The sequence below is a fragment of the Nymphalis io genome, chromosome 16 (assembly GCF_905147045.1).
Source record: "Nymphalis io chromosome 16, ilAglIoxx1.1, whole genome shotgun sequence".
NCBI classification, from domain to species: Eukaryota; Metazoa; Arthropoda; class Insecta; order Lepidoptera; family Nymphalidae; genus Nymphalis; species Nymphalis io.
In genome coordinates this window covers 9600674-9618020 of record NC_065903.1, presented here as the reverse complement: position 1 = coordinate 9618020, position 17347 = coordinate 9600674, and the positions used below count along the sequence as shown (strand labels likewise).

General features: G+C 31.5%; 4 protein-coding genes across 4 annotated transcripts; 3 read left to right on the top strand and 1 right to left on the bottom strand.

The window, feature by feature from the left end:
- The first annotated feature begins 553 nt into the window (after window positions 1-553).
- LOC126774331 (uncharacterized) lies at window positions 554-4579 on the top strand. Its single transcript, XM_050495808.1, has 7 exons — window positions 554-673; window positions 978-1028; window positions 1438-1586; window positions 2074-2200; window positions 2421-2538; window positions 2783-2964; window positions 3998-4579. Exons 1-7 carry the CDS (start codon window positions 605-607, stop codon window positions 4226-4228), a joined length of 927 nt encoding a protein of 308 aa, XP_050351765.1. The 5' UTR covers window positions 554-604; the 3' UTR covers window positions 4229-4579.
- Window positions 4580-7535: 2956 nt separating this feature from the next.
- On the top strand, window positions 7536-10808 carry LOC126774133 (folliculin). Its single transcript, XM_050495475.1, has 7 exons — window positions 7536-8011; window positions 8176-8361; window positions 8487-8622; window positions 9150-9412; window positions 9493-9697; window positions 9776-9878; window positions 10486-10808. The coding sequence occupies exons 1-7, from the start codon at window positions 7745-7747 to the stop codon at window positions 10625-10627; spliced, it is 1302 nt and encodes a 433-aa protein (XP_050351432.1). The 5' UTR covers window positions 7536-7744; the 3' UTR covers window positions 10628-10808.
- An 18-nt stretch (window positions 10809-10826) lies between these two features.
- Window positions 10827-12677, bottom strand: LOC126774135 (60S ribosomal protein L18). Its single transcript, XM_050495477.1, has 4 exons — window positions 12622-12677; window positions 12407-12493; window positions 12030-12291; window positions 10827-11052 (listed from the first exon to the last, which is right to left on the bottom strand). The coding sequence occupies exons 1-4, from the start codon at window positions 12622-12624 to the stop codon at window positions 10853-10855; spliced, it is 552 nt and encodes a 183-aa protein (XP_050351434.1). The 5' UTR covers window positions 12625-12677; the 3' UTR covers window positions 10827-10852.
- Window positions 12678-12883: 206 nt separating this feature from the next.
- On the top strand, window positions 12884-17174 carry LOC126774130 (kelch-like protein 10). The gene is made up of 7 exons (XM_050495468.1): window positions 12884-13726; window positions 13798-13979; window positions 14109-14320; window positions 14418-14566; window positions 14869-15055; window positions 15648-15770; window positions 16348-17174. Exons 1-7 carry the CDS (start codon window positions 12884-12886, stop codon window positions 16536-16538), a joined length of 1887 nt encoding a protein of 628 aa, XP_050351425.1. The 3' UTR covers window positions 16539-17174.
- Window positions 17175-17347: the final 173 nt, after the last annotated feature.

The following is a 17347-nucleotide window of genomic DNA, read 5'->3' as shown; positions in this document are numbered from 1 at the left end:
TGACTCAACTATATGACATGCTTAAGAAATAACTAATAAGCTGACCTAGTGGTTAAATCGCGTGAATCTTAACCGATAATCGTGGGTACGGTAAGCACCACTGAATTTTCATGTGTTTAATTGTGATTATAAATCATCTCGTGCTTGACGGTGAAGGAAAACATCGTAAGGAAACCTGCATGTGTCTTATTTCATTAAAATTCTGCCACATGTGTATTCTACCAACCCGCATTGTAGCGGCGTGGTGGAATAAACTAAACCTTCTCTTCAAAAGGGAGAGGAGGGCTTAGCCCAGCAGTGGGACATTAACAAGCTATTACTACAGTTAAGAAATAAATAATATAAAATATACTTAAGTTTAATGTGATTTATTATGTTCACGTAATAAAACAGACGGTGCAGGAGTTTTCCAAATAAAGGCTGGAATTACATCATATGGTAATTAATTAATTAATTATAAAAATAAAACAAGATGTGAAAAGTATTTTCTTTTACACGTATATTATTAATATAGAATATACACAATGTCTGATTTTTAGTGTAGCAATAAAATTTTGATTGTAGATGTCAGTGGATTCGTCTTTCATTACGACGTTTTACTATCATGGCGGCCGCCGTAGGCAGGATTTGTGGGGCACGACTTTTGAAAAATTATGGGATAGTTGGACCCAAGGTATAAACTATAAATATAAAACTAATTCCAGTACAATTACATTTTAGCTAGTGGTTCTAAAGTGTCCCCTTATAATAAAAAATAAAAGTTATTCAAGTTCTAATCTTTGCGGAAAACTGGTGTAATTCATTAAATTAATACGTTTACGATAGTTAATATCACGTTATACTTTACATAGTGGGTGTTAAAAGTAATTAAAGATAGGTGGTTGCTCAGTGTGTGCAAAAATAATTGGGACGAAGCATAACCTTCTCAACATTATGTAACTACTACATTGAAAATTAATTGTAATCATCCCTTGCAGGTCCGTCAGCTGTCCACCACTGCTAAGGGATGGACAAAGAATAGAAAATTGGTAAGTACCTACTTTCAAATGTGTATACAAGTGGCCTAAAAATAACGAAAAAAAAAAAATTACTATTATTTATTAAATTCTAAAAACCAACAACATATTGAACTATAGTTAGCTTATTATATTATAAACTTTTTTATTTATAAAGAATTATAAAATAAAAAATGCATACTTTGCACCCCTGACAAATGATTAAGTCACCTCATAGTTTTAAAATATGATAATAATTTATACTTTGTCAAAGTAAAGTATATAGTTAATTTAAGATTATATAAAAACAATGCAGATTATTTTTAAAGTGGATTTTATGCATCCAGAGAAGTTAAAGGTCCAATAAATATAAGACATAATTAGCAAAGACAGTGTGTGGTGATGTTGTAGTAATTTTACAATGTGGTATTCAATTTTTCAGTGGTTATCCACATTGGGTGTGGTTGGTGGTGGAGTGGGTGCTCTACTGTTTGCCTTAGAGCAATCTGTTGACGCTTCTGATGATAGGGCCCATGTATTTCACCAACCTTGGAGCCATGATGGCTGGTTCCAATCGTTAGATCATGCCAGGTGAGATTTTTAAATTATCTAATATATCAAGTCTACAAAACTGGTGGTAAGGCCCACTTAGGTGTCAAACGAAACTGCATATTTTGTAATATAATACAATTCTTGTTTAAAAAATTTTAAAGAAGAATAGGTATATAAGCTCATACTAAATGTCTATTGACAATGGAGACACAGTTATGTTTTCCAAAAAAGTTAGGTACTCACTTCCAGACAAGTGTATTGTATTTAATGGTAAAAAGAAAAATAAAGCAGAAAACTTGAAAAGGAATCCTGCTTAAATGTAATTCTGACACATATCCATTAGCTCTCATTGAAACAGTTTGGTGGAAAAAGCTCCAACTCTTACCTAAAGGGTACAGACTTTGTCCAGCAGTGGGTGATTTACAGGCTCTTACTAATCCTTTATTAATTTGTGATATCTCAAGTTAGTTTGAAAATGAAACAAATTGATTCACTTATAATGTAAATCCTATTTTCACTTTCTAAGTGTTCGCCGCGGCTATGAAGTGTACAAGCAAGTATGCAAAGCCTGTCATTCTCTGCAATACATTGCTTTCCGTAACTTGGTCAATGTCACTCATACTGAAGATGAAGCAAAGGCTGAAGCAGCGGAGGTATGAATATTACAAGCTAACAAATTTAAAATAGTCATTGTTTCATTAATAGAATACGGTCAAGGGACTAATGCATTTAACCTAGATATATTTGCATTATATAATTAAATATTCTAACTGTCCCTTATGTTATTTTTTGAGAAATGCTCTGCAAATAGAATTGTTATATTTTAATTCCTTACAAAACCTGTAATTATAAAAGAATGTAAACTAATTTAAGGTGATGGTAAAAGATGGTCCTGATGAAGAAGGGAACTACTTTGAGAGACCTGGAAAACTCTCTGACTACATACCTTCTCCATACCCCAATGAGAATGCTGCCAGAGCTGCAAACAATGGTAAACGATAGAACTAATTAAAACAGGAGTAAAACTTAAACATAATATTGACTGTGTAAAATTTGTGTTTATTTTAGTAATAAATTTATTCTAAAACTTAGGATACTTTATACTTATTATTAAATTAATCTTTGTATACTGTTTTGGTTGAAATATATAAAAATAGCAGTATATTATATTTGTAAAGGTCAATATTATTTTTACTATAACTTTTATTACAAATATCTCTTATTTTAAATTCCAGGTGCTTACCCACCTGACCTATCACTCATAGTATCAGCTCGTAAGGGTGGAGAGGACTACATCTTTGCCCTACTCACTGGATATATGGATGCTCCTGCTGGAATTTTAATGCGAGAGGGACAAAATTACAACCCATACTTCCCAGGAGGTGCCATTTCTATGGCACAAGTGCTGTTCGATGAGGTAATGTGCAGTGGATCAAAAATTCGATTACAGTTACAGCCCATGAATGTCCCACTGCTGGGCTAAAGACCTCCTCTCCCATTTTGAGGAGAAGGCTTGGAGCTTATTCCACCACATGCAGGTTTCCTCACGATCTTTTCCGTCACCGTCAAGTACGAAATGAATTATAATCACAAATTAAGCACATGAAAATTCAGTGGTGCTTGCCCAGGCTTGAACCCATGGTCATTGGTTAAGATTCACGCATGCTTGCCACTGGGCCATCTCGGTTTCATTATTAAAAAATCAACAATACAAACAGGTCATTTAGTTGTAGAGGATAACAAAGGCAATTAAATAAGTAGATTAATACAATTGTTGTTTGTATCATAGTATCTAAGATGTTATATTTTTTGTGCTGAAAATAGCACTCAATCATTCACCCTTCAAAATAGGACAGAAATAAATTGAGGGTTTCATAAAATATATCACGGTTCCAACTTTATCGAGGCCTGTATATAGTATAGGCTTAAAGACAAGAATGCAGTTTTCAAGAGGGACCTAACTAAATATGGCTGAAATTTTAAACACATGTCATTCTATTTTTTGATATACATCAATGGCATCTCTGACTGCAACTAGGAAAAAAGACCAAAAGTCGGTAATAATTTGGGCCATATAATTATACATTTTGATACGTAAATCCTTGCATAACATGTCATTTGGGTGTTCTATATCAACTTTGTAATGACAAATTATTGTGAATATAAGGAAAATGTGAAAAACCAATCATTTCATATCTCACTATCTTAACTAATTATGCAACAATTCAAACATAAACTATACTAAACTCTTAACAATATTTGAAAATAAATTATATAAATTTATTATCAAATATTTTAAAAATAATTACCACATACCACTTGACACACACATACAACAAACAGTAAAATGCCTATTATAAGTAACTTTATCAAAAGTATTTTACTAGCTAAAATTAACGTATTAAGAATAGGATCCTTACAAAGTAATTTATTTATTTTTTTGCTTACAGGCAGCAGAATACAGTGACGGGACACCAGCGACGGCGTCACAATTGGCCAAGGACGTAGCCACTTTCCTCCGGTGGTGTTCTGAACCAGAACTTGACGATCGTCGCCTTATGACCATCAAGGCCATAGGCATATTTTCAGTGTTGGCCGCTATAGTATATTACTACAAACGGCACAAGTGGTCTACACTCAAGTCCAGAAAACTAGCCTACAAACCTGTCTCTAAGAAATAAGGCATAGTAGTGTAAAGCGTAAAATTTAGACAATTTTTTTTCAATAGGCGACACAAATGTTATTTGTTTATAATTAAAATAATTTATTTCATACGAAATTTTTTCTTTTCTAATATTCTAAAATCATGTTCAAGCTTTGCGGACCGCGGTTACCATTGATGCCTGGCTAGTGTTAGCGGGGTATTATTTTAAATGTTAATAATTTATGTAATGTTAAACTTGTATTAACGTTTGTCGTATGGTGAATGCGGCACAGTTGATACAATTGTCAGCTGTGCAAGTGATGTTCCATGAAAATTTAACTATGAATCCGTGTACAGTTCAATAAACGAGTTATTGAAAATCGTGTAATTGGTCTTTCAATTTTTCTCTTAATGAATTAAACAAAATATAATATTATAAAAATACAGGCAAGTAATTCTTATCACAAACTATTTATCATCTAATGAGTAATTTGTCTATTTATTGTATGATAATGTTTGAAGATAAATCTTTATTTAATACAAATAGCTATGTTCAAAGAATAGAAGAATATGGGATGTGAGCATGACTATTGAAAAATATTGAATAGAATTGGGTTGGCGGCCGAAGGGAAGTAACATTTTATATCACTGCTTGGCTAACTCAGCCTTTTGAGGGGAAGTCTTGGCTCTTATTACACCTCGTTCCTCCAATGCGGGTTCGTGGCCACTCTTGACAGAATTTCAACCTATACATGTATGTTTCCTCATGTTTTCTTTCACCACCAAGCATGAGATGAATAATTACAAACGTCTTATACTTAAAACGTACGACATGTACTAACTACTAGATCATCTTGGCTTTCTACACATTTATAAATAAATAAAGATTATTTAGCTTTATATAAGAATTAATTTTATTTATAATAACAAAACAACACATTAAAAATGAATTTGAATTATTTACTGACTAAAAATTTGTCGTATAATTAACGTCATGGCAGCAACGACAATAAAAGCGAAACGCCATTAAAGCAATGGTTTTCGTGCTGTCTAGGTCTGAAATTGCAAGTTCGATCCTGACCCTTGTCATTCCTAACACAAGCTTTACGCGTAATAGAGCACGCTTACACTGGATATTAGTAATTATTAGTGAATGAATAGATCGCAGAACTAAATATCGTAATTAAAAACATAATTATATTTAAATTGCATTAGATATCATAATAATTATAATTTAGACAGTTATGCATTGAAAAAATCACCATCTACCTATTTTTGCAAGTAAAGTAATATCATAATAATGTCCTCCTGACCGATTTCAGCCACAGCAGCCAGTCTCAAGAGAAATTATTATCCAACTGCAACAGTGGAAAAGTGTGTGCGCCAATACAGGTGCACTTTCTATTCCCTAACTCTCATAATCCGACACGACCAGAAAAGTTCAGACGCAGGACCAACGGCTTTATATGCTTTTCGAGGCACGGGAGTATACACACTACCAACTTCCAGATTCCGGGCAGCTACTGAGAATTTTCGACAGAAAAACCCAACAACTTTTTTTTTGGCCCGACTTGGGATTTGAACCTAGCACTTTCGGGTCTGCGGCCTTACATCTAGCTATTAGATCAACGGGGCAGTCACAGTAATATGCTTACATATAAAAAGAGAATACTACCTAGCGCTTAAAATATAGAAGGTAAACATAAGGTAATGCTGTCTATTTCTTTTGATTAATCGATGCTAAGAGTGCACTGATTGGTTGATCTGCATAATAAGCACAAGTAACAAATACCAGCTATCTTTCTTTTTCGAACTAATTTAAATATGCCATATCTTTCACACGTCACGGCAATATAGTGAAATGTTATTTACATAATACATTTCCTTTAAAACAATACGTATGTTGCTGTCACAGAATATTTTTCGTTTGTTTTGTTAGGGTAAAACATATATTTCTTTAAAATAATTGGTTTTTATTAAACAATATTTAAGATGGTTTGACGGGTGTCGGTTGCGCTCAGAAAATTCGATGCCTAAGTCTTTTTAGGCAGAAAAGAAAAAAAAAATAGTAAATATCGTAGACAGAGAAACTAATAGACGCAATGACGACTTCCTTCTCACTTACACAAGAAAGAGAACGAAAATTACGTTACAAATGGGTTAGACAGAGATAGAATCATTATCAAATCTTTTGTCCCTTATCGCGTAACCAGTTTTGGTGTTTGTTGTCAAGTTTGTTTCGCTACTTAAGTAGCGAAACAAACTTGACAGTTGGTGTGTTCATTGTGTTTTTTGTTCAATTTTCGATTACTTTTGTGTTAGGAAACGATTCTAATCCAGTGAAAAGGCCGAGAAACAATCTTTATATCATATCGATGGTTATACAATGGTGCATTGTCGTAATATTTCATGTTAAAGTGATAGCAAGAAGAAAATTGCCGGCGTGTGTTTTTACGCGTGAGTACGACGATTTTGTCCCTAAATATAGTTTCTCAGTAATGTTTATTTATGCCATAGCATGACAGAATCTTATATTGCATTAAAATCCTGAAGATAATAGGATTTTCCAGTTTTTATCATTCATAACCTATAATTATTTATCATGTAAGTGCTGCCAGCGTCAGCTAAAGAAAATGTCCCGATTTTCGACAAAAAATATTGACTCGTAGACAATGCAAACAAATAAATATGTAATCCAATAATAACCTAAACTGCTTCGTTATATGTAAATATGTTATTTTTATTTATGTTTTTTTTTATAATTTCTTAACGACAACATTATTTAACATTCTTCATGAATTTATAATATTATTACATTCCGAGCCGAGGTTAACATAGAAATCTATGTAGCAACCATTCTTTAATGTAATAATTTAATTAAGTGTTTTAGATTTCAACTTCTGAGAAGAATGCTAATCCAGTACCATATAAAGATGCTGAAGTACTATTGATAACGGAAACAAAAACAAACAATGCAACAGTTTTAAGGTGTAGCTGGAAAATAAAAAAATATTTTAATTAAAAAAAAGTGTAATAAATTTTAAAAAGTCATATTTAATAAACTTATTTTGTTTTAATGAAATCCTGAAAATTATTTTTCTCCCAAAACAGGGAATGCAGTTACTATGGCAACATTATACGCAACATTAACAAACTATCTCTGTCTCAATCGCGGTTTCACGGCCCCTTGGTCTATTTGTTTCTCTGTCTACGGTAAATATGAACGTATTGATAATTGTCAATGTCAACATTGACAATTATCAATACTGACATTTTAAAAATAAGTATCTGTCATATTATTTTACAATTCGAATTCGAAGTACTTTTCGATTAGAAAACACTATTATGTGTTTAATCACTTTAATAATTTTTAAGAATCTATAAGGAACATATAAGTATTACATACGATATATTTTGTGATGCAAACTTTACTAAAATTATACATAAATTCAATTGATATAAATGAAATCAAACTTAATAGTTTGCAAGTAGCAGTGTAGTTAGTTTTTGTTTCACCTTAATTTTTTTATTCTGTACTATATTTTATGAAATAATGAATGCTATTGTTGGTTTGTGCCATTTTTGTGAAGCTCATGGACCTCGACCATTATTCTGTACATTTACAACAGATAATGAGACACACATAACTGAGTCGTCGAATTGCGCAGTTCAATGTAGTGGATGCACTTCTGTAGGACCTGAAACGGTTTTTGTATCAAGAGATGATGATGGTATAATATTCTGTAGCCGAGAGACAGTTCCTAATGCTGATGTTACTGCTTTCTTAAGACAGGCAGCTCTACGCAGTATTACTTGTGAAGTAAAAATTATTTTTTTTAAATCATTACAAAATGAAAATCGTTTTAAAAAAACAATGGTATAAAAAACATTCTATGTTCAGCAATTAATTTATTTTTATAAAATATTTCTTTTTCTTGTTTTAAATATTCTTATTCAGCATTTTAGTTTCTTATTGTTCTTTAGGTAAGTTGGAGCAAAGAAGGTGGAGTGGTTTACTTCAGTGATACCCAAGGACATGTCTTGAGTTTAATGTTTCATTTGAAAGATACAAGGGCAAGGGGTCTTAAAAGATTATTCTCAATAGTTGTTCTAATGAAAGATAAAATGTTGCTTCTCAATATAACACCAGTACTTTCTGAACACATGCAGGTAAATTGTAAATAAACAACTGTCAGGTTATAAACAATAAATCAATCTCAAATGATTATTAAGTTACATTTGTTAGTCATTCTGTGTAAAAATTACATACTATTTATCTTTTCCATTTCTTGCAGAAAATTGCAAAGCAACTTCAACTTTCAGCAGAAATGGTGTATGATAATGAGCAGAGTATCTGTTCTCAAAGAGCATTGAGGCTAAAAACAGGGAGAAATGATTTTGGCCAGTCTAGATCTCTCACACAACTCACAGGTATATACATTGTTATTTTATATGATAATTTAAGTATATACAATAGTTCTGTTTATATTAAAATGTTACTGCACCAACATAGGTTTAGCTAATTCTTAGATAGAATGAATGATAGGGTTACTAAAATTTAAAGAGTTTTAAAAAAGTTCCATTTATCTTCTTTTTTTTCTGTTTTGTTATTTACAAAACGAAATATAAAAGCAGATATATATAATATAATATTTTAGTCTAGAATCTTGAAAGCAATATGTTTACAGATAAAACAATCCTAATTTTCATCCTTTTTTTTTCATTTGTAACCCTCAGTTGATGATAAAACCAGAATGTTTAACAGAATATTTGAATGGTATCATTTTCAAAAAAAAGCCTCACTGTGACATCTTTACAAAAACAATTGTTTATTTAAACACTATATTATCAACTATTATTATTTAGTTTTCATTTTAGTACCATGACAGTAAATATAAAAAAAAAATTAAATTCCATAAATTTATTACGGCTGAAAAGAATTTTCTTATAACTTGTAGGAGATGATGATATTTTTAAAAAACTCCATTCTCATTTCACATGGATGCTAAGGACGGGAGCAGTAACCTATTCAGAAACACTATATACAAGTCAAGATTTACTTACAAAGTTAAACCCTCAAATGACAAATGGGACAATATTTGATAAAAATGCTTGTTCGCTGACAGATAATGAGGATAGTATGCCTTTGAGAGAACTAGAAAATTTACTAACACATGCTGTGTTTAGGATAATTCTATATTGTACTTTAATAGGAATAAATGTGAGTAGTGACATATAGTTTTTTTACATAAAAATACCCACTCATTTGAATTAATTTCATTATATAGTCATTTCTTACAGATTGAAATCAAATGTCAACAAACAGATCCATCAAAGATAATTAATAGTTTATCAAGATTATTGCCAAGCTCAAATAACCAAACTAGTCTCAAGATCAGACCAATAAATCTGGTTCCCGTTACACAGTCTCCAGATGTTTGTATTTTAGAAGAAACCGATGACAGTAATTTCACTTGCAAATGGAGTGGGACATTACCAACTAAATGTATGATGCAGTTATTATCTGTGATGTTTTTTCTGGAATTAAAATTTTTAAAGCATAATTTCAAATGAACTGTTACAGGTCCTACTTTGATGAACAAAATAATGAATGCTATGACAAATACAAAATTCAATGATGTGGTTTTACATCAACATATTAAGTCCTTAACAGCAGAATGGTTAGGGTAAGAATTGATAGTATTATTTTTATATCTTGTTTGGTTGGCATGATTGGTAGATACTCGCCTTTCAAGCCGAAGGTTGTGGGTTTGATTCCCATGAACATGAACTTATCTGTTTGTCCTGAGTTTAAGTGTAATTATATAGATAATTACACCTCTTTATTTATTTACAAAAGAAAATATATATGTATAAATATAGTATGTATTCACAAAAGAAAAATAGTATATGTAGTATCAATTGTCTGGATTCCATAGTACAAGCTCTGCTTAATTTGGGATCAGATTCATAATCTACTTGACCAATTTTAAAATTTCTTTCACCTACAAAAAAACTTAATTATCAGGGAGTAACAAGCTATTTTTTATTTAAAAAAAATTGGAGATTGGAGCAAAATGCATTACAATTTAACTTTGTTACCCAAGCTATTCATTTTCTTCCTACAAGTCAATGGCAGAAAAAAAAACAATTATTCAAACCAGCTGAAGTCGGGATGGACCGCTAGTACTATATATAAATATTTCTTTTATAAGCAAGATTATAGTGCCTTGTAATACTTTAAAAATAACAATTATCAAAATTGTTTAAAAAATTAATTATAATTTGTTGCAGAATTGCTAATACAATCAAGATGGCTTTATATTCTGCTGGAAAGCCAGATGCAGTTACCAAGTTGAAACAAATATTAGGAGTCTCACCCAAAGACGAATTATTAGTGAATTATTGGTCACAAACATTCTCGTTTATGATATGATTATGAAAATATTTATATACAAATTGTTATTATTAAATTATTTTTCAATATTATTACATAACATTTATAATCCTTATAATAATTTTGAAAATAGTATATATTGGTTTAAGTATTTGATAATTTTAAAATCAAATTATTTCTATAATTACGAACATTATAAAATAGACATTTTAAAGGCATTATAAATGAAAATACAAAATAGGTAGTACTCCTTATATTAAAAGATTACACATTTGAACGACGGCTTGGTCTTGAACGTTCATGGCCCTTTGAGCGTACATAAGGCTTGGTGTGTGAGCGCGGTGCACCTGGTGCAGGACCAAAGTGACGTACAGCTTCACGGGCATTTCTACGTCCCTGGACCAGAACAGTCTTGCGGCCAGTGGGAGCACGGAGAGCCAGCTGGTCGAAAGTTAAAATCTCACCTAGAATAAAAAAAAAAGAGACATGTAGCAATTTTTTTTTACAACAACAAGCCCATTGACTTATTATTACGGATCAAATATAAAAAGTGATAATAGTCTGTATTACAATAAGACAAAAAGAGTAAAATAATGATGCAGTTGGATATTGAATAATACACAATGATTGTCAAGAGCCATTATTAATTCTTAATAATAATATTTTATTTTACACTTTTTGTGTGTAGATAAAAAATCATTATTATTACTTAACAACTAAAAAGTTGTCAACAAGAGGCAATTATCTTGACAACCTAATAGGTCTTAGTAGACTTTGTTGTAGCCCAGTAGTTAAGATGATACATTTTGGTTAAGCAGACAAAGGTGGTATTTCTAATACAATTTAATAATCATGTTAATAATATAGAATTTAATTACAGGTTAATAATACTTAAATAGTCTGTACATTCACTATAATATATCAAATAAGGTAGAAGTAATACTTATTATCAAAAAAGACAAGTAATTTCTATGAGAACTTTAACAGAAATTGAATTGTCACAATAGTTGATGTATATTTTTAGTAAATTAGTAACAATAATGTATATTTGAGTTTCATTAAAATAGTCTGTAAACCAAAATACAAACATTTGAACTACAAAACAAATAAACCATACTATTTTAAATTATGGGTTGATTTCAAGCTTATTATAATTAAATGAAATCATTTCTGAATTTTAAAACATTTTCATAAAGGATTGCTTTTTTTAAATACAAATGGTACTCTGACATATATACATATTTTAGCAGTTACATTAAGTTCATGAATAAAATAATACGCGAAACAACTCTGATAAAGGAATACATGCTTGTATCGTTTTAAATAAAGTAATTTAAAGAGAAGATTCATTTAAAGAACAAGTAAAAATGATAAACATTTATTAGCATGCCACATAACCTAACATTTTTTGATAATATAATTGAAACAAAACATTACTTACCTCCAGCAGCCAAGATACGGGCGCGTGCCTTTTCAGTCACATGAAGTGCAGCAACAGACAGCTTAGGTACTGTATACAGCCTTACGTCGTTGGTAACAGTTCCAACAACCACAGCAATCAGACCTTCACGAGTGGGTTTCTTCATGTGGCGAGCAAGACGAGACAAAGATATAGGCGCCCGGTTGATACGGCTCATGAACAGCCGTCGCAAGACAATCTGGTTAAACTTGGCATTTGTACGTCTGGCCAAGTATCTGTATAACTGTCAACAAAGATTTAGGTTAGAAATTTAAGACAAAATAACAATTTTAATCAATGAAAATCGATAAACAATTAATTACTTGTAAATCACATTAAAACGTTTTTAATTTACTTACTTTTACAAGCAACCTCAGGTATACATCCTGAGATTTAACTTCGGTACGCCTAACTTTCCTGTCGTGTTTATGGTTGATGTCGACACCCTGAAATAAATATAGTAACACATTTTAACTTCACTGCTTTAACTTAAAATCACTTGAAACTTTCACATTCGATTGATATCACGGAGATTTTTATGGATAATTTTTATTTTTCTTCAAGCGAAACTCACCATATTGACAACCGGAAGAAAAAGAGAGTCTATAGACAAAAACAACGATTGACGGGGCTTTAAATGTTACCAGTGTGCTGCTGTCATCAACAATAAACCATAGACGTAAGTTTTTCAAACTGGCCAACGAAATCACAAAATTTCAATTAAATTGAAAATTTATTTTATGTTATTCAAAATATTGAAACAAATGAAAAAACAGCTGTCTTAAAACTGTCATCGTGACAGATCACAAGTTTCGACCGCCGTTTTTTCGAAAGGGATGGAATTTAATTCGAAACATCGAAAACTATCAAAAAGCAAAAATTCTGTGCGTGCTGCAACAGCTCCAAAGCCTCGATTAACAAAAAGGAGAATAATCGCTCGAAAAAGAAAATGTGTGTGTCTTCCTGAAAAATATTCGGTAGTTGAATTTCCGGCCATATGGAACGAGTTAAGACAAAATGGACAATTATGTGATGGGGTAATCGTTTGTAAAGATAAGAAATCTATTCAAGTACATCGAGCTATACTTTCAGCAGTCAGTCCTTATTTTAAAGCAATTTTTGTAAATTCATTAAAAAAAGGCAAACCAGAGGAAACAGAAATAATCGTTGACGTGCCTTCGTATTATATGAACTTAATTCTTGATTATGCTTACACGGGGACTTGTGTAGTTACTGCTGAAAATGTGGAATATTTATTACCTTACGCTGATCAATTTGATGTCGTTGGTGTTATACAATTATGCTGCCAATTTCTTTTACAAGAACTACGACCTCACAACTGTCTTGGAATATTTAAATTTGCAAAATGCTATTTCTGTAGTGAGCTGGAAAATAAAGGGAAGTTGTTCATAAGACAAAATATTGCAAGAATATTGAAAGAATGTAGTGAATTCAAATTACTATCTCATGAAGAACTGGAAGATATATTACGTGATGATGAACTGAATGTTAGAAACGAAGAAATAGTATTTCAAGCTGTGAAAATGTGGGTAGAGCACGACTTAGAAAATAGAAGAAAATATATCCCGTCATTATTGTCGTGCGTGCGCTATGGTCACATTGGTTACAAATATTTTAAGTCAAAAATTTTACAGTGGCAACCAGTCATTGATGATGAAGTAAGAAAAAAACAATTTGGGACGCACCAGAAGACATAACTTCTTTATAATTAGATATTATTTCTTTTTAGAAATGCCAAGAAGCATTGTATCCAGCTGTAGTATTTCTAACGGTTTTGGACTCAAGGCCAGATGGAGAAGCTGATCTTAACGATCCATTAGCGAGGCCAAGAATACCTTATGAAGTACTCTTCGCAGTAGGTGGTTGGAGCGCTGGTAGTCCAACAAGTTTTGTTGAAACTTATGACACAAGGTAATTTTTTGAAAATTATTCAAATTTCGTATGGCAACAATTTTATTTTTTTGATAAATTTTGAAAGCGAATTTTGAAAACAAGTCATTTGTGATATGCTTTACTGAAATATTTTTTTGAAATTTATAGAGCGGATCGCTGGTTTCTTTCCATTCATATGGACTTATCACCTCGTGCTTATCACGGACTGTGTGCATTAAATAATTTAATATATATGATTGGCGGATTCGATGGCAGCGACCATTTCAATACTGTTCGATGTTACGACCCAGTTGCGAACACTTGGCACGAACGAGCTTGCATGTATCAAGCGAGATGTTATGTCAGTGTTGTCGTTCACGGTTAGTCCTGTTAGCTAAACTAAGTTAAGCTTTATTTAATAGGAAGACAAAGTATTTAAATATTTTTTTCAGGATATTGATATCATGTGTGTTTTAGATGGCTTAATATACGCATTGGGTGGATACAATGGTCGCACTCGTATGTCTTCAGTCGAGCGCTATTACCCACAAAAGAACCAGTGGGAAATGACAACGCCGATGAATAAACAACGGTCTGATGCTAGTGCGGCTTCACTTGGAGGAAAGGTGAGTACTATTAAGTATTTTATGTGAAATTCTTAAAATAATTAATAATTTACCTGTAATTTTAAGGAGTATTTAAGTTTCTATATTTTTTTTATTTAATAGCATGTCTGTGTTTTCGCTATTTTTATTTGATTTATACATCTGTGGTTAGACTGTATTGTAGGGCTGTCAAAAAGAAACAAATTTGACTACTTTATTTTAAAAATCAACTTTCGCTTTATTTTTTTATAGTATTATTTTATGTATCGAGTATTAATCTAATATAAATAATAGTTGATATTTTAATATTATAATCGTTACAGATTTACATAGTAGGAGGTTTTAACGGTCAAGAGGTATTGAGCTCCGCTGAGATTTTCGACTCTGAGACCAAGCAGTGGAGTTTCATTCGGTCAATGCTCAGTCCACGGTCCGGAGTCAGTCTAATTGCGTACAGAGACTCATTGTACGCTTTAGGAGGATTTAATGGTTACAGTCGTCTTAATACTGGTGAATGTATTTATTTTTAGGATACAGTTGATCGTTCGATATTTATCGTTTTTGACATTAGCAGTAAATAATTTCAAAATCGGGCAGACATGTACTACTTGATAGTACGTACGTTCAAGCAGTACAGGTCTGCCCATATACATAAGCTCAATAATGTAGGTATTCTTTATATTAAAAAAAGGTTTGTTTTCTGCGCCTTAAACAAATAAAACCCATGTAATATGTCTAAGAACATAGTTAAAGAATTTTACCTTTGTAATTAAAATAATGATGACAAACTGTGTAGTCTTTTTAGGTTTAGGCAGATTTTATAAAATCGTTAATTTAATTTATTTAATGTTATATAAAATATCTATGTAACATATAAAACTAATATTATATAATATTACTAATAATGGTATTAGTTCTTTATCTACATTTTGATAATGACAATTAAAAATATTTGTATATTATAGATCTGAACTCCGTATTTTTAACGACGATATCGACTATTTGTAACAATATTTTACATTGAGCTTATGTCTTAAGAGAAACTAAACATATCAGAAACGAGGTAAGATAGCCCCCTTACGGCAGTACTATTTTTACACAGGAGAGCGGTTCTGTCCGCTGCGCGGTAGCGAATGGCAGGAAGTGACGGAAATGTTTAGCGCCAGAAGCAATTTTGCTACAGTGTTGCTGGACGATATGATTTTCGTCATTGGAGGGTTTAATGGTTTGTTATTTTATGAATGATTTATCTCTACAGTTTTGACAGCAGTTAATTTGGTCTATCTAGTATTTATACCAATATTAGAATCGTTTTTTTTTTGTTAATACGATAATTTCATAACAGCTCCTCGATTCAGCAATCTACTGAACCGATTAAATCTTTTTGCGTTTAAGGACAGGGCAGTTATGCGGGTCAAACCGCGTGGATACTACCAGCAGATACTAACTTATACTTGATATTCATTAGAAAGTATAAGAAAGTAGATATTAACATATGCAAGCAAAAAAAAATGTCATAAAATAAAATTTTAATTGATTTTAATTGTGGTAAAAGCTATTTTTGTAAACGTACATTTAAAATATTATTATTATTACATACATTAAACAAGATTTTCGATTTTAATCTCGAAGCAGGGTTTTTCAATACGAAGAAGATAAAGATAAGCAATAAATGTATAATAGCTAAGCGTAGATATTATTTAAGCAGTAGAAGTGACAATAATGATCGAACTTGCGACTTAAATAATGCCCTACCTGTACTGTTGGGCTATTGAGACTCGAGTAAGAAAACAATATTGCAGGTTCCACGACCATACCTCATGTCGAATGCTATGATGGCGACACTTTGGAGTGGTACGACGCAGCTCCGATGAACCTTACTCGGTCCGCTCTCAGCGCGTGTGTCCTCGCCGGTCTTCCTAACGCCCGATCATTTTCATACCTTGCCAAAGCCGTACCAGCAGCTGGCGCGGACCAAGTATATCATTCATAAAAATATTTCCAAATTCTAAATTAAATTTAAAGTTTTAATTTTAGTCCTGTTTTGAATAATAAAATTTATGGTCACCCCATTATATATATATATATATTCAAATATTTAGTATAGATAGCTTATGTCAATTTACCTATTTCTTCTTTTACTATTAAAAAAAAAGACTTTTTTAATTAATTTTGTGCCTGTTTGCTAAATATGTTCCGTCTCAATAGCTGTGATATATGTATACATGTTAATATTGTACATAAGACTTTGTCTATCTTATTTTATTTAACGAAAATCATGGTTATTTTATTGAAATCGCATATTGATTGTATTATAATTATTTAAAATCATATAAAATATTTAGTTTATACTTCTAAAGTCATTTTTAGAGAAAGAGGTTTTGAAATTGTTATTGTTTTATATTGAAAAGTTGTTTGTGATAAATTTTATTTAAGTATTTTTGTGTATACATAGCTCGCGTCCATTGCAATCGAAAGGGCCGCGTTTTTAGACTTGTAAAAATACGATGCAGCGGTTATCGAAAACCCGTTAAAACGTCTAATCTGTGATATTTTAAATAGTTAAAGAATCTTAAAAAAATGTAAAATTGTTTATTAGTGAGAAAAATTGTACCCAAGTGAACTAATGAGAAATTGACAAATAAAGTAAAATACAATAAACGACTTCTTTTATTTATATCGCAACGCTGAGCAATGTTTGGGAGGCGCCATAGTAACAACACATTCACACCATAAAACATATGAGTGTCGTACTACGAAGCCTATTTATAGCGGTATACAAAGTGTCCTGTAAACCGTCCA